The sequence below is a fragment of the Anser anser genome, assembly GCF_964211835.1.
Source record: "Anser anser genome assembly, chromosome: 10".
NCBI lineage: Eukaryota > Metazoa > Chordata > Aves > Anseriformes > Anatidae > Anser > Anser anser.
This window is the reverse complement of record NC_139730.1, coordinates 7208098-7230263: the sequence shown is the minus strand read 5'-3', so window position 1 is coordinate 7230263 and position 22166 is coordinate 7208098. Positions and strand designations below refer to the sequence as shown.

Below are 22166 nucleotides of genomic sequence, written 5' to 3'. Positions count from 1 at the left end.
CAATTGCTTTTTAAACAGAATTTATTGCAGGTGAAGATCACTGAAGTAGCTGCTGGAGAACAACAGATACCTGAAAGAAAGACTGCAGGGGGACAAGTTTGAGGGAGCAACGATTTTTATGACACAGATACTACAACTTCTACACCGAAACCAGCACACCTCTTCACCAACACCCAACAGCCATCAAATTGCAGCAATTTTGTCACTCCTGAAATGAATTCTGCTTGCCCGGTGAAACTGCTTCGACGTGAGACATCCTCAGTGTCGTGAGACTGCCGCCCTTCTGCGGCAAGAACACCGACGTTCTTCTTACCAAAGGAAAAGAAAGGAAAAAGGGGGCTGTTGGAGATCAGAATGAAAAACTAACTCAGCAGTTACTTCCAGTCAATAGAAATCTCTGTGCAGTCATCTCAGACGTCAGACCCTGATTTTGCACAAGCTTACAACTCAGAGCAGTAATTCTTCATGTGCCTGCTCTCACCGAGCTGCACAGAAACAGCAGTGTCACTTTAACGGGTTGTAGAAGCGGTCATCTTATCAAGGTGTTCATCTAAAGCTTCAGGTTTGTAGCTTTCATTTTGAATCAGAATTGATTCAGGAAACCAAAACCATCTTTTCATCATCACACGCCCTAATGAGAGAGACTACTCCCAGGAGAGAACCGGGCAGGGATTGAAGGATGTGGGGCTAACGCTGACCTGCTCATGGGCACGAGCAACGGAGACCTCTCCATCGTCCCTTCCCTGGGACTGCAGCTGCTGAGCACTAGCCTGAGCCGACAGCATGGCCCCACAGCTGGCATCCCCAGATTTCCCTTTAGCTACAGGTTTCCCTAGAAGGGCCTGGGACAGAGCTGTAACTGTACAAAAATGATGAAGGGACTCAACAAGGTACATGTGCAGCAAACTCGTACCGTCCGCCAGGTAGAACTACACAGCTGGCTGCACCTTCACCCACTGGTTTCTTCAGAAGCAGCAAACCTCTCCAGCGGGCAAACCACAAGGCCACCTCTCCGGGAAGCCGTGCAATTTAGAAAGCGAAGCAGTAACGATTAAACAACACCACGAGTGGCAACAGCAGCAGGCAGAGCGCTGCGGGGAAGCTGGAGACATGGAGAGGCGCACAGCTGATGTGCTCTGCCCCGGTACAACAGCCCACATCCTCTCGTGACTCATTTTGAGTTAAATCAGCACGACACAAAGCAAATTCAGACAAAGCGAATCTATGCCTTCCGCCCTTTGCCACGATGCAACTCAACTGACTTCTATGGGATTATTCTTGATTTAAACAGAATCAATATTGCTGTAGAGGAACAGAAGGACGCGTCGCTTTTTGTGGTGATTTGTATAAATCCGGTCATCGAGGCACTGAAGTCATCTGAGCCATTACAAGTGCAAAGTGGCTAAATAAATGACTTTCCTTTATCAAGGAAACACAGCCATTTCTGTCTGGCGCATTTTCCTTTTCAGCTGTCATGTGTAAGAAATCACTGCTCGCCGGGCCACTCGGAGCACAACGAAGCAGTCAGCCCAAAAACCAGGTTCACCCACTCGTGAGGCCAACATCAGCAGGCTTAAAGGACACAACAGCCTCCGCTGTCTCACCAGCTTCAAGTGCGCTTACAGGCATCTTCAAACAGGCGCCCACAAAGCAGCCTGTGGATCTGCGGGGCCCTCGGTGGCTTCAAAACCTCAAAACCCCGAGGGGAATCACAGGTGTGCGCTGCCCCCTCCAACACGGTGGTATCCCCCCCACCACCCCAGCGACCTGCCACCTCCACCTTCTGGCAGCGATGTCTCAATCCACCGCCTCCTCCGAGTCATCCCTCTCGCACACCGATGCATCCAGAGGACAAGTGAGCGTTAACTTGTTGGCTCACTGCTATTTCTGCTGTTCGGTTGCTTTCAAGAGCGCGTAGATCACGTGAGAACACGCTCCCGCTCACTTGTCCCCGTACGTTGAACTTAACCATTTGTGTGTCCCCTGCCTGTCTCACTGCAAGCCCTGGGTTCTATTGAGGTAACAAAAACACACATCCTGCCAGAAATTATGCTTTACAGGCTGCACACTTAGTGCTCCCACGCCGGGAAAGGTGCTCATTTTGCATAGATTAGCAATTTCTGTAGTAGCTGTAATTATGTACAAGTGCATACCGAAGCTGTGCTACCAGGAGATAAAAACAAATATGCAAATATTTACTCAAGATTTACTAAGAAACGTATATAGAAACTCCTGCATTCGAGTAGTCTGAAAATCTGCTTCCATTCAGCACAGAAGCCTAAGCTACAGGGGAAATCTGTCTTTTTATAGCATCCAACCAGCCTGGGGCAATTCCTTCTCACCTTCCTCTTTCAACAGCTTCCTACAGAAATACTTGAAAGATACTTGAACAGAAAGTTTCCTTTGTACCACCTCTGAGCCAGACTTTTCCAGAAGAGAATATCTCACTTGGTTCAAAAGGCAAGGACCGACCAACGAGGTCCCCAGGATCACTGGGATGCCTCCACCTTGGGCACAGCCACGTGGAGGAGACCTGGAAGGAGTCCTGGAGGAGACCTGGAAGACATCCTCCAGCTCCGCTCCCTGCTGCTTCTGACCCAGCTTTCTGTTGCACAGAGGCTTCCCAGAAGGGAAATCGCTGGCTTCAAGAAAGAACAGCGCTTGCAGGACAAAGGAGGGACTTACCAGCCGGCCCTTCGTCCGCGGAAACGGAGCTCGAGGAAGGATGCTGACCCCAAACACTGCAAAAGGAGGAGCAAACCCAAACCCTCACCACCTCCAAAATGCTCTCGGGCCATGAGCTGCTTGACCTGGGAGCTAATTCTTCTGCTCAAACCACAGCATCGCCTACTGACACGAGGAAGACCACAAGCGATGCTATTTTTCAAACCTCCACCGAGTGCCCAAGCAGAGCCGTCCCCGGCGAAGGAGGAGCCGTGCCGCGTTTGTGTGCTGAACCTATTCTGGTCTGGTGGCGGGGCACATAGGATGGCCCCGGGCCAAGGAGAGGCGGAAAGAGGTAGAGGAAAGCCTGCAGTGACACAGAGCGGCTCCCAGCTTCCTGCAGATACCGGCAAGATATTTTTATAAAGAGGGAAGATAAGCGAGAAGGGGGGAACAAAAAAAAACTGAGCTCTGACTGGAGGAAAAGCTCTGCCCGCCTTCAAAAGTTTCAGAGGCAGCCGTCGGTGAGAGAGGTTTGAAATCTGGCTGTGCTGGGAAGGGTTTTCCAGTACCCAGATAACAGGTTTTAACCGCAGGGGAGAGGAAGAGTGGGGAAGAGATCAGATGAGGATCAAAATGGCCTCAGTGCATTAGGCAGAACCCCGTGAAGAATCCCACAGTTCCCCGGCTGGGAGAGGAAGGCGGTGTGGGAACTCAAGGTGTTATTTCCTGGGGATATCCCCTCCGCATTTCTGAGCCGAACAAACAAACGCCACAGCGCTGCCAGCTCTGGGGATCTTACTGCGAGCCTGGCCACAGCTGCTGGGCGACTCCGAAAGCACCAGCTCCCACATTCATGTGATAGAGAAAATAAAATATCTTGAAACAAAACAAAACAAAACAAACACCAAAAGAAACACAAAACCACCACCACAACAACCAGTGTTACGGTTACAGCCAAAAACCAGGAAATGCTAGAATTTAGATGCTCTTATCTGTAGGGCAAATAAAACCTAAACTGAACTTTAATCTCACATTCCTAGTCAAATTCCGATTTCTTGCTGGTATATTATCACACTGAAAAGAGGAGATGGAGTGTCTGTGGTCTGGGATAGACAAGGAACGGTGCCTACTGGGACAGGAAGCTGCCCGTGGTGGCTGCTGCACCACACGTCCCTGCCACTGACAATTTACAGACGTCAAGCCAACAAACAGTCCCTCCGATGAAAATCTGCACCCAGATTTACCAGGCACCAGAGTCTCCGACCAAGCCTCCAGAAACCCGTAACACAGAAAGCCAATTTCCTAAACCCATCACGGAACCGGGTACGGGACTCTGACGGATCTCTTTATTCTTCAAAGGAAATTGCAGGCTGCCAGCAACAAACAGCTACGGATAATGGCAGCAACTGCTCATTACTGATGGCAATTAATATTTAGTGGCAGTACTGTTACTCCTAAGAGGACCCAATGCGTCCATTTTCACTTTGCCTTCCCTTAATGTCCTTCTAACATTATTATTACTCCTTCTTTTTGGAAGGTAAGTGGAAACAGTTTCTTAGAAATCTGACAAGACAGAACTTACAGCTGTTGCACAAGTGCTGGGGTACTACAGGCTCTGTAGGGGTACGATCAGTTTTGCATCAACAGCCTCACAGTCTTTAATGACATACAAAATACTAGTGCACACAAACATTCTCTTGGTCCTCCCTGCTTTTGTAATCAACAGCACATATCAGACAGGAGACTGAGAAAACATGCAACTAGTACGTGCTAGACTGGGTTAAAGCAAATGCACGCGCTGGAAAGTGATTTAAACACAGTATTCATACTTCAGGTGTTTCCAAACGTACTGAAAGCCACAAAAAAAAAAAAAAGTTTCTTACATAAGACAATTTCACAAGACACTCACTAATTGGACCGCTTTTGATGTTGGAGGAAAGAAAGAGTTAAAGCTCATCAGCTGCAGCGGTGATGACCAACCCCTTACAGCACTCCACACAGACATGAGCTGCAGTGGGTTTGGACACCGCACTGAATTCAGGATTGCACAACCTATCCTTCAATATCAGATTAAATATTTAACGACTGGCTTCAAAATACTTAATGCTAACTTCTCGGTCCCGTGATCAACACACCATACAATGGGAAATCATACAAGAGAGGAAAGCTGGCTTGCTCTTCAACAGCTGTTTGCAGACACATATATCCTAAGTGAGCACGGCCGGTTATCTGAGCAAACAGAACCTATTTCCTACCACAAAGGGGCTGCACTCTTAAACCAATGCACTTCTCAGGCCTTGAAGCTAATTATATATTAAAAAATAAAACTACAGACTGACAGCAAATGTATTTGCCAAACAGGATGATACACATTCCATAGGATGGAATAGCTGTCTGTTGTTAAATGCATTTTTGAGCTTGTTTTATTTTCATAGCCTTACCTAACATGAAAGATGCCTTGCTTGGGGGGCATTTCTTCTCATATCTTACCAAATCTTCTCAAATCTCTTCTAAATCTCCTCTTTCTCCTCCTCACGGGCCTGTTTGCATGAACGTCACCTCCTAGGACCTCTGACTGCCAAGCAGGATATCAGAGACAGTAAAATGCTGTTCCTACCACAGGGACGAAGCCTCTCCTCTCTCTTCTGTATGCAGAGGTGGATACATACAAAACAAAGAGGAGGAGGGAGCCAGTGAATGAAAATACAAGTCTTAATAGGGATGCTGGAAGACACTAGGAAAAGAAGAAAAGCTGGAGCGTGCAGTGGGTGAGTAGGTGGAAAGAGGGAAGCACAAACTCTTCCTGCTCCATCACGTTCAGACCTGACTGCTCCCACTCCCATCTGCTCCTCTGCTGTGCTCTTGGGGCCCGTGGAAACCCACGGCACCTCAGCATCTTTCCAAGCAGGAAGAAATATCAATGAAACAATCACGTCGCAAAAAGTCATCTCAAAGTTCAGTAACACGCAGCCACAAGACCGGATCCTGTTGGATCGCTCCTACTCCCATGCTTCTGTAGCCAAACAGCGTCCTCTGAACACATGGATCTCTCATCAGTTCCTCTCTCATTACCCTTTTAATGACTTCGAATGCTCCTTTAAATGTTAATCTTGAGCCAGCACTTACAGAGACAAAGGCAGCTGCTCTCCTCTCCTAACAGACTGCACAATGAGAGCAAGCCGTGCCCTAAAACCTACTGCCCTGCACCCCCAATAGCAATCAAAAGGGTTTGTCGCTTGGTTTGGGGTGGGAGAAGGGAAGGAAAAACGCTAGACGATAGTGTTACTTCAGTAAACTCTTTCGCTGCTGAATCTGGTTAGCCAAAAATAAAATTATCTATTGCGGTGGCAACCTCTGGGGCACCTGCATGTCCCCTGCTGCATCCCACTCGTGCTCGATAATAATAATAACGGCAGAAAGAAGTAACCGAGGGGAGACTGGGAGCTTTTACAGCCAGTTCCCAGCTCACAAATAAGGCAAGGGCACAGAGGGGACAGGGTCTGAGCACCCCGTTACGTGCACTGCCACAACCTAGCCCTGAAGTCACCTTCCAGCCGCAGGAAATTTGTGATTTCCGAAAGCATCTGTGCCACAGACGGCTCTTGTCCTGCTCAAAGACTGAAGTTAATGGAACAACCTAGCAGCAATGTTAGATTAAAAGTGTCTGGCTTTAACTGTTGTCCCCATTTGGCAGCGCGCTGTAAGAAATGCCTAATTTTAAGACCACACTTAAACCACCTGCTGAAGACGAACTGGACGCTTCTGACATAAAACACATGCTGAAAGGACGTGCTGAATTGGTGAGCAAAGAAACGAGATGCCAGACAAATCCTCTTGCAGCTCTGGCCTAGAAAACCAGGGAAGTGTATTCAATTACCAAAGTAAAGTTACTGCAAAAGCTTCCTCATCTGAGAGGCACCACGGAGCTTACAGCACAGACTCCATCAATTACTTACATAAAATCAGAACAATAGCAAGTGATAATCCAGTATTGCAAAATGGTCACCAAACACTCCTGCTACCAGGGAGCTATTTCTCGTACGTGTTAATTAAATCTGGGTCGGTTTAATTTTGGAAATACACGCTGATAGTGACTGATGGTTTCACACGCTGGGCCTCCCGGCTGTTACCAGGAGGTTTTACACACAGAGCCACACAGAAGCGCTCCACAGCAATAAGAAGCAAGCAGGGAAAGCAGCAAAAGCAAAACTAAGGTTAGAGTAAAAAGCTCAAGAGACTGTTAAAGTCCCAAATCCTTCCCTCTGCAGGGACTGGAAAAATGCTTTCTTACGGACTTCACTTTTCTCTGACTCCCCTTTCAGGGGGCATAAATCACTCACAGCTGGGAAGGAACGACAAGCATTTGGCTTCATAGAAAAAAAAAACACAAATGACTGATAGGTTTGGGTTGCTGGACAGAACTTTGGTCTGCAGCAGTGAAATCGGATTACCAATCAGTGTGTGTTTCGCAGGATGGCACTCCGACTCCTCTGACACTGTGAACGCGAGCTCTTTCTTGGAGCCATTTTACTTGCCTGACTTGCAAAGCACTGAAGAACATGGAGCTGGCAGGCAGATTATATTACTACGCTGAGCTGGATTTGAAAACACCAACTAGTGCAAAATGCAGCTGTCCTGTTGCAGAGGCCAAGTTACTCGCACGGCGCGTGCTCCCCCTGGTTAACAACCCCGCTGCCTCTCCCGAGCCCTCTCTTCTCCACGGAGCACAGCAGACGAGGGCTGCCAACGCCCTGGAGCTAGCATTGCCCAATTTAAACATAAGGAAGTAGCAGGCTTCAAGGAAGGAGCCTCCGTTTCTGAACTCACTCCTACCGCACTCAGAAACTGTTGAAGCTCAGAGGGCTGTGCAACCTGCCTGGTGTCCGAGGCTTTTTCATACAAGATCAGGTGTATTTAAGAAACACCCGCTCGCCAAGCTGCTAGAAAGCAAAGAAGAATATTCCTGGAGAAAACCCTTCCGTGCTTTTTGTCCCTAAAAATAAAGTCCCACCCTTCTGCACCATCCTATTCCATTTGTACTGTGAGACTTTTGCTTTAATCTAGAAGATGAAATGAGCACCCTCAGGGATGCCACACAACTGAAGAGCACTGCTATCGGCATATCAGCATCTCGCTCTCCAGCTCAGGCAGCCCACGCGGGCTCCTCTGCAGCTCCTCGCTTCAGCCTCAAAAGTAGCAGTGCACACATCGGCCCTGCCACAGGATGCAGGAGCCACTTCACAAGCTGGAGCCTACAGCAAAGGCGACTCCCAGGCTTGCACCATTTCGCTTGAAGTCATCTTTCATTTTTGCAAACGAACACCGGCAGCTGAAAAGGGAAAGCTCGGCTGATAAACAGAAATCCAAAATGTCACCGGCGTAATTAAGTTTTTGAGAAAAATATTTACGCTGTGGCTGAATCAGACTGCTCTGCAGCTGAACCCAGACAAAACTGCATCAGCGGAGAAGGTTTTGAGCCTGTACCCTAATTACAGCCAAACTTCACCCCTTCCCCATGCTGGCAAGGAGGATCATTGTGAAGCGCGGGGTCCTGCAAATTAGCAAGCAAGTGAACAATAAAATCCCCCCAAGAATAATGCATCACAAAACACACTGCATTCATTTATTTTGTGAAGTGCAGTTTAATTACTTGTAAAAATAATGACTCCTTTGTATGGGCTCTCGCTAACATGCGTTGCTGCTCCGTATTTTGCTGAGTGGTACAAGTTGTGTGCCAAATTTGTGTGCGTGGATTATACAGCCTGTGCAGAAGCAGAGCGCAGAAAAGCGGTTGTACAGCATCCATTGTGTTTTGACAGCACATAAATGATATATACTCCTGTCGTGGAACTTGGCTGCTTTTCTCTATTCTGAAACTCACTAGTTCTCCTCCCAGCAGGGATTTTCAAGCCCTGATCCCATGCAACCGCAGAAAGCACCGAGCACCAGGAAATGTCTGCTGTGCAAACAGGACACCTTCGTTTTGTAGCCACCATCCCCACGTGCGAAGGGCCGTGGCAGTCCCCACATCACACAGCACTGCCACCACTCCGGGCAGCCCCGAGCTCACAGCATGGCACCTTGCCTTGTACTGGGCATCAAGAAGCGGCCCTGTGACTTCCAGCACCCACGGCTCGGGGCAGCCTGCTTGCAGCACTGCACGCAGGTAGCACGGCTCTCGGAGCCACGGCCATCAAATATTTCTGCATCATATTTCCAACCAGACGTCCAAGACAAAAACTGACCATAATTCTGCTTAACCCACATAAGCAGTTTAAGGATATATTAAAAAGAAGGAGAGGCAGCACCTTAACGGTACTGAGGTTGCTACAGTGCCTTGTGTTCGAAGATGAGCTGCAAAGGTCACCAGAGAGATCCCCTGGATCACAGCAGCAGTGCTCCATGAACGATTGGCAGAGGGCAATGCCGTGTAACCCACGTGCTCGTTTCTTTCTTCCACCAAGCGAGAACTGCCATCCCAGTATTGGAACTGGTTGTGAAATCCACTACCAAATACACTGTAATAGTTGTTGTAACAGCTCTGTTTACTTCCCATTTCTTTTTAAATTAACAGCTCTACTACTATTCAGATTGCTCTCTTTGCTGCGAGCTCTATAATCAAGTTTTGGCTATTTTAAACTTCTTGAGAGTATGCAAATTCTCCAAGGTGAGACTAACGGTGTTAACAGAACTTTGCCACAGTTGCAGGACAACTTGGCATATTCCCGTTTTACAAAGTAACCCACAAGAGCTTTGAGTATTTTCACAGCGTGACTGTTGTTGAACTCACGTGGAAAAAAAAAAAAAGCAACACCGCCACCACCACTCTATTGGTTCAACAGTGGCAAAAAAATGGTTAGAGTACAGCTCCTGTCACACCCTGCACCTTCTTCTGCATCCCCACTTGGTTTGTGGATGGCTGAATTACTACAGATGAAACTTAAATGCAGTCAGGCCAGCAGCAGATCTCATTTGTTCTGCCTCTAACATCCTGTCCAACAACTATAGAGGGAAGAATAACTTACAGTTTGTAGCATAAAGAAATGTTGCGTGAGAATGCAGACAACACAGAAGACTCCTAAACATGACACTGGGTCACTCAACATAAACCCTAAGCATCTGCAGATTCAAATCAGAAAAACAAAGTTAATAACACAGCTTAAGAGAACTAGGCATCAGAATAACAGACGTGCAGACCAAATCTTTCCTCTTTTACAAATCCCCACCCCCCAGACTTATTTCAGCTCTTTGTCTTTATTATCTGCAGCTTTTAAAGCTGGTACTGCAAACACTTGCTGTTCAAAAACAGCTTTCCATTTTCTGAAGGGTTCCTTGTAAAACGCTGCAGTAAATGCTCACGCAAGTCACTGGCTATGAGTTGGCAAGACCTAGCTGCCTCACAGTTTCTCTTGTAAATACTGGCATTAATTTTTACCTACATTCTTACCTCTCCTGGTAGATATTTGTTCTCTACAAGACGCTGCCTTATTTCAATAAAATTGTTGTGGCCTTGTTTAACCAAAAACCTCCAAATCTATGAAATAAGAATGTGACAGTCCCAACCATCACCACAAAGCCTGCCAGCTACGCTCTTTTGGACAGCTGTACTTGTTCGAAGCAAACCTCTTCCTCTTGTGTTTGCATAAGGTTTGTCTTAATTAGGCGATATTACAGTGACTCATGTTGGGCTTTAAGGGACTGCTGGAAAGAGAACAATGTGCAGTAGAAAAGGAGAACCCAACAGTGTTACTGCACTTACCATAAATCCTAAGGACACGCCCCCATTGCTTCTAGCAATAAAGGTAAAAGCAAAATTATAGAAAAAAATGTCTTTAAGGGTGGAGTATAGCTCTTAGACACTCCTCAAGGATAAAGCAAAGGGAAGCATGACACAGAGAACGGAAAATGAGCGGAGTAACCATTAAAATCATCCTTACTCCGTCAAAAGTTGATGTAACTTCTGGTAGCCCCTCTCCAAGGCCAGGCTCACGGGCGTAGCGCCTTCGTTGTTGTGGATGCTGAGCGCTCCTCTTCCTCCTGGCTGCTGGAGCAGAAACCATGTCAGCCGCAGCAGACCCAGCCTCACCGCGAAGTGCATCAGTGTCTCCCGAGGGATGTTCTCTGGGAATAAAGAAGGAAAAAGAAATAGGAATTTGCAGGCTGCAGTCCAGGTGAATGCCATTTCCCCACATCCTTGCTACTGGAGACAAGCCATGCACACGCCGAGGACTGCACAATGGCTGGCATGAAACTGGAGGTGCTGACAGCCAAAAAGCCAAGGAACCTAAACACTGCAGCACCTGGAAAAACATGCTCAGCACAAGCTGGCTGTGAAATCCAGGAGAGACCAGCGCCTGAAAGCAAGGGACTAGCTATGGTGGGACTGAACATGCGCAGGACCTCTCGGGGTAAGACTGAAAGACCACAGAAGCCAACGTGAAAAGAACGGCTTCATGGACAGCCACGACTACCACAAAGCTGCCCTATAGAGCCCGGCATGTTCGGGTGGTTTTTTTATACATCCAACCCCTTTTTTTCCCCCATGCCCAGGACCAGGTTTTAGGAACGGACGAGTTCTGTTATTTAACGGGACACTGATTTGTCCCAAGGCATTGAGAAAATGAACTGCAAGTGAAGCACATACGCAGAGCGGTTATAAAAGAGAACAGTTTAGCCTCTCATATAGACATAAAAAACTGAGGGTTTTGATTTCCTGGTTTCACTGTGCCTTAGACCAGCTTTTCTCAGCTTTCCACAGTAGCTCTGTAATTCTGAGCAGCAGCATTTATAAACTAGTAATCTCCTCTGCTGCTTTTTATGTTTAATAACCGTGACCTTCTAATTTGGTAAAAGTCACTCTTGAGCCTAAAGCTTTCATCTCGGAAAAGTGTCCCCCTCCTCCAAAAGCTGCAGCCCTACAACTCTGCTCTGAAAAGCTTCAACCAGAAATGGGCTCCAGATGCACTGCTGAAATACGGCACTTGCAGATCAAAGCGTGGTACTTCTGTAGGGAGGGCAAAAGCATTTGGGTTAAAAAAACTGCAAGAAATACAAATTTGTTCTTTTAATTAACAAAGGATTTCAGTATTGACTGGCAGCAACAACAACAGAAAAGCACCAGCTGGGTCTGCGTAAACGGCGCCAATGAGCACGCTTGGTATAATACCTTCAGTATCATAGCGATGATTTATTTGGGTATTAATTTGGTCGCCAGCCAAACCTATACAGTAGGTTTAAAAATGCAAGTGTACAATGCATCTAAGATTTAATTAAGTATTTTTTCTCCAAGAAGCATGCCTCAAGAGAAATCATCTCTTCAGCGGGCTGTTGTTTTTCTTGCTCACTTTCTTAAGGGACATCATTAAGACCTTTAGTGAAGAACGAAGCGAGAAGGGGGGAGTTCTGCCGTGCCCGACACACAGTTTTTCCCCACTTTTTGGATCAGTTCCCGAAGAACTAATCTGTATTCAAGAACCAAAGCTTTCTGGCACCATCTCTCTTCCATATGACTCCAAATTGGGTTTCTGGGCTACAAACCAAGCCTTCCTCCCTAACCTCCTCTTGATTACCATAAAGCAAAACCACGCCGTCCTGAATACACGAGTACGTCTGAACGGAGGTTCCAGCTGATCAGAGGAAAAGGGAATAGCTGAGCTCACTAAGAGACAAATTCTCAGCCCGTGGGAGAGTAATGACAAGGATTTTGGTGTCAAGTGCTATAGAGTGCAGTGCTTTAGAAATAAACAACCAACAAAGTAGTTAATCAACAGCTGCCAGTCTTGGCCTTAACGAATAATGAAAAATAACACACCCTACAGATAAGACATAAGGGAAAAACTACTGATGAGGTTGAAAAAAGGAGGAAGTGCGGATACAGGTTGTACTTAAGTGGAGTGAAAGCAGATGCCCAAGGTTTCACTCAGGGAACTTGCACAAAATTCCTGCATTAGTTGTAGGAATAAACTGGCAGTCAGCTAGCATAATTAAAGCAACACAACTCTTCCTGCTGCGGATGTAGGAAGCACAAAAGCACTTATGTTGGAGCAAATGACTGGTGTCCAAATAAAGAACGCGTTGCACTGGTCTGACCGCATCTGTTCCAGCAAGGGAGCTCCTGCTCTAGCTGCTTTGTTGGAAGGGGACTTCCTCGCTGAAACGGATACCCTCGCACCAAAACCGAGCAGGGCAGACCTGAAAGGCACAAGCACGGACTCCCAGGCCAAAATCCTTCCTCCTCCTTCAGCTGAGAGCTGCATGGTTAGGCAGCAGCAACTTTTACACCCCAACTGACAGTTTGCCAGCAAATCACACACCAGCTGCGGGCCTTGAAAGGTGCTGGCAGCTGCTCATCCCACCCCTGCTCCAGCTGGGTGCCCCTCCCTACCTCCTATTTCCAGAGAGGAAATGCCCCTCCCGATGTCCCGAACCTTCACGGGAGTTAAGCTGCTCATTTGACTGCACTTTCTGAACATCCCACCCTTTTCCCCATTCTTTTAAAACAATCTTCACTATTGTCAGGCTAGTGGATGCAGGTGGCTGGAGGTGTCTACCAACGCGACTGAACGGTCGTGGCACTGCCCCAATGCCTCTGAGCAACAACGGCGTGCACAGAAGACGTGTACAAGACGTGGCGTGTTGCCATCCCGAGCGTACTAAACACACAAATTCACTCTCCAGGCCCAGCTGAAAGGATCTGCCTGACATATAAACTGGCCCGAGGCCATCCTGACAGATGGGCATGGATGATGGCAGCACAGAGACAAAGTACGGCGCATCCAACAACTGCGGGGCCCTGGGCAATGGCTTTAGAAGGTTTTGGAGTGTGCAAAACTTGCACAGCTACAGTGAAAAGGCACGTGCCATCTGGGGACTGGATTAACTACTAACATACAGTGAAAAATACATCCGCCTGTGTACGGCATTGCTCAGAACAAGCCAAGAGCAGGTCTGCATTGAGCATGGGAGTGCTGCGGGATGGAGAAGGGAGGGAGCCAGGCAGCATCCCTACAGCCGCCCTACCTCTGAAGGGATGAAGCGCGTACCACAGGACGCTGGAAATTCAGCCAATGATTATAGTGTCCTGGCATGGTGTAAAATGCCTTCTCCAGCTATGGAGAACAACAAAAGCTTTGACAAGCAATAGCCTGAGCTTTTTCTCCTACCACACGTCAAGCATGAGCTTCTCATCTTAAAATGGCTGTTCTTTGAATGTCAACAAAAAGGTTCTTGCAATTAGGAAACTGTGGAAATACAAGACACACGATACTGGAAAGGCCAAGATTGTTTTTGTTCCTTTCTCGTTTCCTAGTAATAGGCAAGAGTTGAAACATATGATTATTGTCCCATAATGGCAGGGCACTCTAATCCAGCTGGCAAAACAGAAGACTTTAGATGTATTATTTTTATGTATTTTTCTTTGCAGCTGTGACACATGAACAGACGGTTTATCTGGGTAACTAAGGAAAAAAAAATCTGTAGAAGAACATCAAATGTACTTTGCTAACTGTAAAGGATTAAAGTTTAAGGTGCTATTATCACTAAACAAAAAAGCATTGAAGAGGGAAAAAAAAGCAGTTTGGGTATGACACATCTGAGAACACAAACTGTTCCTTAAGTAAAAACTTTCATTTTAATCCTGGTTAAAGAACAGTAATAATAATAACAAACTATTCCTTTTTGAAACCTGCTGTTTATTTAGAGTTAGGCACACCAAACTGCTCACTTTGTCCTCCAAAGCCTGAGACAGCTCATTGAGGAAGAGAAAGCCATGGACGGGAACAGCTCCGAGAATCTCACACTCATCTTCCTGGGATGGTGACCTTCACTTGTTTCTCAGATGAAATCACGTATTCTTGGCAATTCTGAAATCCACCATCAAATCTGGCCTCAGAACTTTGTTCTCTTTGTTTCTGGCTGGAAATGCTCTCAGTGCTCAGCTCAACCCTCGAGAAGCACAGGGAGCAGAGAGCAGAAACAAGCCGTCACTTTATGCCGAGGTCCTGCACGACGGCTTGAGAGACGAGTACCAAAGGAAGGTCAAGGCGAAGACACTGTGTTTGGAGTTTCGAGTTCAGTTAATAAAACGATGTGTGGGTAATTCTTTTTTAGTCTTATAAACAACAAATTTTTCAAAGCACACCAAAGGATCTTCGTGTCCTCATTCCCACTAATATCTAAGGGAACAGAAACGCTCTCCTGCCAACGATTTCTCAGCCACAGACTGAGTGGTACATTTCAGACACTGGCTGAGCAAGAACAAGCATTTTCTGCTTCACATTTTCCACTGCAGAGGGCATTAAATTTAGGTATGGAAAAGATTTTTTTTTTCATCTTATCAAGTGCTGTAGCTGAACAGAGCACTTTGTGCGGTAGGCTCAGAAAAGGTCGTGCCGATTTCTAATATACAGTCCTTTATCAGAGGGCAGAGAGAAAGGTGGGAAGCAGACTGGAAAGAATACAAAACCCAAAGAAAAGAATGCTAGTAACTATTACCCTGAAAGCATTCAAGAGGAAACTATAAGAGGAGTGCAGGAGATGAGCAGATTAAAGCTTCATGTCAGAGAAACATCATCAGCCACATCTCCGTAACATGCTCCAATGGAAAAAAATGTTAGCTCCTAACAACCAAATTTCATTTTAGTTATTTCTGGAAAGCTTTGAAAAGCCTTTTTTAGGCTTCTTGTTTGTCTCTTTTTAATGAGGCTTTTTTGGTTACTTTCTCTCTTCAGACATTCTCTCTTTCTGTATTCTGTTGGGATCCTTCTGATCTCTCATCCTGGTGGCCCGCTGCATTGCACACTACGGTCCTACTGGTTTTGATGCGAAGTTATCAAACCTGCAACGCAACCCAGACTATTCCAAACTGGGGCAAAGCAACTTCTTCTCCACCGACCTCCTACCTGGCGAGCTCGCGGAGCTTTATTTCTTAAGGAGCGCGTATTGCACAGGGATGTTTATTATTCAGCGCTCCTGAAGCCGTACGCATTGAAGACGTCAGCAGCTGCATTCCTAAAGTCAGGGAGATGCTACGGGTTTTATCTAGTAAGATGGCCTCCTGGTTATCCGCCCGCATCTGCGGCTATCTCGCAGCTCATCAAAGGGCCGGCTTCTCCCCGCGCTCCCAGGGGAAGGGCTCGCTCTCCCGGCCGATCGTCACAGCGCTCCGAAAGCACCGTCTTGAAAAGCCCACACCGCCAGAATCGTAACCACGGGTCTGGATTTCACCACTTATTTTGATGACTAAATTGACGGGACAGTGTTTCCTAAAAGACATTTTGAAAGCGGTCTGTTTACTGCTGATAGCTAACTCAAGGATTAAGCTCTGTAAGCTTTTCATACCTGAGCCTTAGATCCTCCCTAATTTTTTTCCTGCCTTTTTTCCTTACTGCAACACAAACAAGCCATAATCATTACTTCTATCTCCAAATACTGTTTTCATTTTCCAGTTAGTTTATTTTCTGTTTAATAATTTAAAATAGAAAATTACAGTCCTGTATTTATACTGCACATACCCTCGGAATACATATTAAATTTTGATTTCTAGATATAAAGTGTAACCATCTGTTTGGTTTTAACAACAGCCTTCCAAATGTCACTGGGAACAGTAAATAACCCTACCCTCAACAACAGTAATGACCACGTTCTTTAGAAAGTTGCAGTGCACTTGCAGTAATTAAGGCTGACATGATTATACAGCACCTGAAAGTAATGCTGTGTTTGGAACACCATGGTAACAAAAGCAATCCCTAATTACGGATAGTCTGAGATACATTTTTGGATGCCATTTGAGTTCCCGCAGGTTGACAGAGAATTAAGAGCAAAGCCCAGGAAGGGACGGTGCAGGGCTGGGGGAAGAGCAGAGCGCTGACGACACCGCGGCCCCGGGGCAGCAGCAGCAAGCAGGGAGGAGGCAGGATACCCGTGCCCATGGGGTTCAGATGCTCTCTGGATTTGGAATGCAAAGCCTTCACCTGCCCAAGCAAAAGCCCTGCCTGGTCCCTGCAAGGCAAGGACACGCTGCCGCCCCAGTGACACGGCACCGGCTTGGTTGGACTCGATGATCTTGAAGGTCTTTTTCAGCCTAGGTGATTCTGCGATTTCCTCCATCTCCTGCAGTCTTGGCACGTACCAGGCTTTTTTTCACTGTTCAGATCACCTAACCAAATGGTCGTGAATCTTCTGTCTGCTCCCTGATGGCATCAGGACACTCAGGTGCTCCCACCCCTGGTTCAGTACGGGACCTGTACGTTCCTCTCCCAACGTCCCATTATTGGCACAACAGCTCAGCATTCCCTGTAAAATGTTTTGTATCTGTGGATAAACAGATACTTAATGCAGAGTTACTGCAAGTCTTTCTGGGGTCTTTTCCTCTGAACTAAGGACTGAAAGCTTCTCTGAGGTCTTCTGCAAGTAGCAGGTGGGAGGCTGCACCCCAAGTATCCCACACTGCGGGTGGAGTTGTGGAGAATGAGGAAAGTAAGAAGTGGTGATTGGGAAGGCAATTTAAAAGTCATATGTACAACATCCTAAGACCGAACCAAACAGCAAAAACATGGCCAACAAATGCTGCTACTGGAAAAGGACCAAAACACCACAACTCCCTTCTCTGCTTTCCAGTCAGCTCCTTCCACACTGGACCAGAGCGTTGATCGAAATGCCCCGAAATCCAGCTACAGCCGGTGAGAGCAGCTGACACGAGGAAAGCTTGAGAATAGGCTTTATACATAGCCATGTATTTTCATGAGGAAACTTCTCCATACAGAAATTGTTAGTTGGAAACCTTATGCAAGTCAATGCGTGACCAAATCAGAAGGGTAAAGAATTAGAAACAAGAAATTTGGGTAAGAGTATCATCTTCCCAGAGAAAAGCAAACAAGGAAAGCTGTAAGGTGAGACCACTGACAAACAGTTTCAGCAAAACGATTCTGTTTTCTGAACTCGCTTTTCCATCAGGGATTCACGAGGTCCAACCACTGCCCCCCACCACACGAGCGTCGCTGTCGGTCGCTGGTAAGACCAGGCTGGGTATCGCACTCCACGCTCCGACTGCTGAACAAAAAGCTTGTCATCAAAGTCCAAGTCCTACAAAAACAGTCTGGGGCTAAATGTGGCACAAAGGCTTCATTCAGAGCTTACTGAGGTCCAAATGAATCCACTTTTTTCAATGAATTTTAGGTGATGAACAAGGGAATGTGCTAACAGATTATTTTAGTCTTTTACATTGTACCAGAGCAATATAAATTAATAAATACTGGTTTTGAGCAATGTTAATCAAATACAATAAAATTACTGTATAGATTAATCAATACTGCTCAATGCATGTGATTTGGGGGCAGTTTCCTTTTAAGCAACAAAAACTTTTGCTCTTCCAGACCAGTGAAAATAAAACCAATGAGAATACTGCGAACAAACATATTGGGTTTTTGACAATGCTCTGATGACAACACAGGAAGAAACGCTGATTTTATTTTCAATTTATTTCAATGAAAATGATGTTTAAAGAGATGACAAGAAATAAATGTAAAGAATATCTAGTGTGAAAGACTACTGGGATTACGGAGACCGAACAAACTTCATTCTTGTTGAATGGCAACAGCTAATTTAAGTAGGTTACGGACAAAAAAAAAAAAAAAAAAGAAAGGTGTTCCACTGGAATGTTTGCAAATGTCCTCTAGCAGTTTTAAATAATTTTGGAGGTATTTTTAACCCGCAGCTGAAACAATGTGTTCTTAGCAATTTGGCTATAAGAACGCACCATGCCTTTAATCTTGAGCAATGGCAAACCCTTAAAGAATGAAGGCCTTGGTCTGGCAACCAAAACATAAGCAAGCACACGATTCTTGCATAGCTCTGGTGCAGAGCTATCCTGCACTTTTCCTTATTAAGTGTTACTTCTAGCAACCTCTCTGCCCTTTGGGGTGTGACAGCACTGAACTCGCCGTCCTCTGCTGGAAGACTTCGGAGTGGGTGAAGGAAGCCCCTGCCCGGAGCCATCCCCACCCCAAAAACCAGCACCGAACCGTGCTCAACCCTGGAGCGTGTACCCCAGTTCGTCCTGCAGAAAGGCCACAACCTCCTACCTCTCTCTAGACTCCAGCCCTTCAAAACATGGCCCTTTAAACATGTTTTACAGCAGCGGCCACCTCCGAACAGCGCTTCCCCACCACGCTGCTGTGCCCGGAGAGCTGGCTGAGGCTCGCCGCTCGCTCCTGCTTTCAGAGCTTTTGCTGAACAGCAGTGTTTTGTTTGCAGCCCACAAGAGCCCATAGAGACATGCCAGCTGAGAGGCGGCGCGAAAATCTTTCACGAAGGGATCTGACATTCTCTTTTGTTCTCATTTCTACAGCATTTTCTCCTTCGAGAAGGTTACTTGAAGTATCTGGCAGTGACATTTAGCAAAATGGGAAATATGAATCAGGGGAACTGTTGTAGGTAGTGAGGCAATGCAGGAGGGGCTGGCCCACTGCAGGGGCACAGGCCAGAGCATGCAGAATTGTTCTCGTGCTCCCACAATTTCAATCTGTGCTACGCTTTTTACTCTCCAAACCCCAAATTAACCCACAAGCACCACCAGAGAGGGGCGTTGTGTTTCACCACAGAGCAGCTTTTCCTAATGCAGCTCTCCGTCATGAACCAGAGACATCTCTTCCACCTCGTTCCACCAAATTAGGGTTACGTGACCAAAAGGATGATTATACATACAAATCCTTCCTGTCACAATCACAAGAATTCCCCCAAGTTCCCCGTGCATAATTAGCTCACTGAAAACGAACCACCAGATAAATCTGCCCCTGGACAAAAAGCTGGTCAGGGGATGAAAACCAGACCAAGTCATGAACAAGCTGCCCTTACACGGTTACTTGTGAAAGGACTCACTGCAACGAACATTTCAGAGCACCAGCACTCTCAGATGGAAGCTGCATTTCCTGCCATGGTGTCTGTTCCCTCACACGAACGCATGCCTGCAGAAACCTCGCACGCGGTGCCAAAACGCTCAGCTCCCCCTCCTCACTGTAAGATGCAACAGATGCTCCTCGGGTCCATTAGCATTCACAGCCCCACGCCATCGGGACTTTCAGGCACATAAGCGTATGCCGAGCAAATCGGTGGAAACCCTACAGCCTGATTTCCCTAAGTACTGATTTTCCTAAGAGTAACCGAAGTCAAAAAGAAAAACTAGATCTCGGCCTTCCTGCGAAGTCAGCAACACTTAAGAGCTTCAATGGAAATGTTCATTAATTAACAGCGCTTTGCCAGTCTTTGACTGTGTTTTCATCACTTAAACAAAACAGAAATGCCTGCGTTATCACAACTTTTTAAAATGCAAAAAGAAACATCAGGAAAAAAACTACCCAGTGTTTATCTCCTGGTAAACAGACAACAGCGTCGGAATTTCTATCCAGAAACCACTAAATATGATCCCATCTTTGAATGTCTCCTAACACTGCTTCAGCTGCCTGCCCATGCATTCATGTTTACAAAAACAGTCAGAGGAAAAGAAAGCAGAAAAAAAAATCCTGCAGAAAACCCCCGTCAGGGCAAGCAGAACTGCAGCCTCTGTGCTGAACAAACCACGTCCCATTCCTCTTCCAGTGCTCGTGCTGCCGTATCCCATAAAAGATAGCGGGTGCCCCACAGCCATGTTCCTTATGTGCAACTACTTGCCAAAGTACCCCCAAAATTTACAGCAACAATTTGTACGCACCGGAACTAGCCCCGCAGTGCCCCAGTATGCTTCCTTAAAGCTCTCCCATGCCAAAACCAGCAGATCTCCAAGGCTATGGACATGCTATGGGAGCATATCAAATGCTCCCACTCTTCTGCTCTGCAGTTATCACAGACTTTGGGCCAGCGCTGACCTTTATTTATAAGCTCAGTAGCCCTCACTGCTGTGGTTGAGGGCTAATATCGGTCAGGCTTTCCCACTTCCACTCTCTTTTATTCGCAAAATTATCCAGGCTCACTTTGGGGAACATCTGTGTTCGCTCAGACGGCCGTACAGCCAGGACGCTGCACAAAGCCTCGGGGTGCTTGCACACCAACTGTGCTGCCCGCAGGCAGCCAGCCAGCTCCTCCACGAGACATTAGATGTGTTTTGCACACATCGCATCCCTTTGCACCTGTGCTGTAAAACCAACATCCATCAAAGTGCCGAGGCTGTGTCACAAGGCTAATATTCCCCAGGACATTCAGGTTCCTACACAGACCCATTTCTTTCAGGAAATCTGAGAAGCACGATGCTGATGCGTGCAGAGCACTGCAAAGACACAAAACCCCCACCGGGGTGTGTGTTACAACACTGACCTCTCACCACAGCATGCCCTATTTTATAGCAGAAGACACAGAGGAAACATCGGTGCCTTCTGCATTGCAGGGTGTCTGAAGTGCAAAGCACAGGACGCAGAAGATGCAGTAGGACACGGGGTACATCATGTGCCACCTCTCCGCACGAAGACCAACGCATATTTTGAAAGTCACGTGGATGGCTCCCAAAGCAGACGACTTTTTCCCCCTCTTCCCAGCCCCATCTCCCGCGTGCCCCCATGCTCCTCACCGTTCAGGGACTGGTCTGCTCCCAGCACGTTCCATTCTGCCGGCAGCTTCAGGTGTCGAAATGCCAAAGCCACTTTCTCATCCAAAAAGTCCACGTCGGCAGCGGGTGGTCTTGACCGGTCCAAGAAGCGGGTGAAGATGAGTGCCTGCTGGTTCCCCGCGCAGGTGGCCAGAAACTGGGCTGCGTCGTAGGCTTCATCCTGGATGAACTGGAAACTCTCTTCTGCCACGACCAGAATGGGATGGCCTTCTTTGGAGGCACAAAGTACCACCTTCACCGTCTCACAGCAGTCATGGCCTGCAAAATAAAACCAAGGGAAATGGTATAGGAGAGAGAATTACACATGTTCTTTATATTAAATCAGATAAAAATGAGTTATTGAGGGTCACAACTCTATATTAAATGCTTTCTTGGGAGTTTACATATATTTGCAGAGACAAGTATTTCTTGTAGAGCTTAAAAGGAAAAGATGTGTAATTCCTCTCTTTTTATTTGTTGCAATATAAATCCATAAACACCTAAGCAGCTCTGATCTGACCAGACTATTTTTGATCAGCTACAAGTAAATTCAATGAAAGATTTTGCCAATACACCAATGGAAGTTATGGTCCGACCAGCTAGATTACACGGTCAGACAAGCTTTTCTTTTCCAGCTCCACCGGACTCGGGAACTCACCAGAAACTAGAACCCAGGTGCTGTGAAATTGCCTACTCCAAAAGCTGTCCCAGCACTTGGCTCGGACGACAACCACTGCGACGTCACCTAACGCACAGACCTACAAAGCAGCAGTCACTAGGAGAGCACAGCCTGAAAGACAGAAGTAAAACTAAGCTGCTTCTGCTAAATAAAAACCTGGAAATGGCCACTTGCCATATTTGCCAAACGAGGCGGGTGGAAGCTCGGTACCTTTATTTAATTAGGGCAGGGGAAGCAAAAGAAAGGATG

The 22166-nt window shown here is 46.7% G+C and overlaps 1 protein-coding gene across 9 annotated transcripts in view; it reads right to left on the bottom strand.

The window, feature by feature from the left end:
* AKAP13 (A-kinase anchoring protein 13) overlaps positions 1–22166 on the bottom strand; it is a 218535-nt gene that overhangs the window by 108501 nt on the left and 87868 nt on the right. For all 9 annotated transcript variants that reach the window (XM_083850425.1, XM_083850427.1, XM_083850428.1 and 6 more), the window contains exons 6-7: positions 21221–21517; positions 10605–10788 (exon numbers count right to left, since the gene is read on the bottom strand). In XM_083850425.1, coding sequence (XP_083706551.1) covers positions 10605–10788; positions 21221–21517 — 481 coding nt within the window. The remainder of the gene's footprint in view (positions 1–10604; positions 10789–21220; positions 21518–22166) is intronic.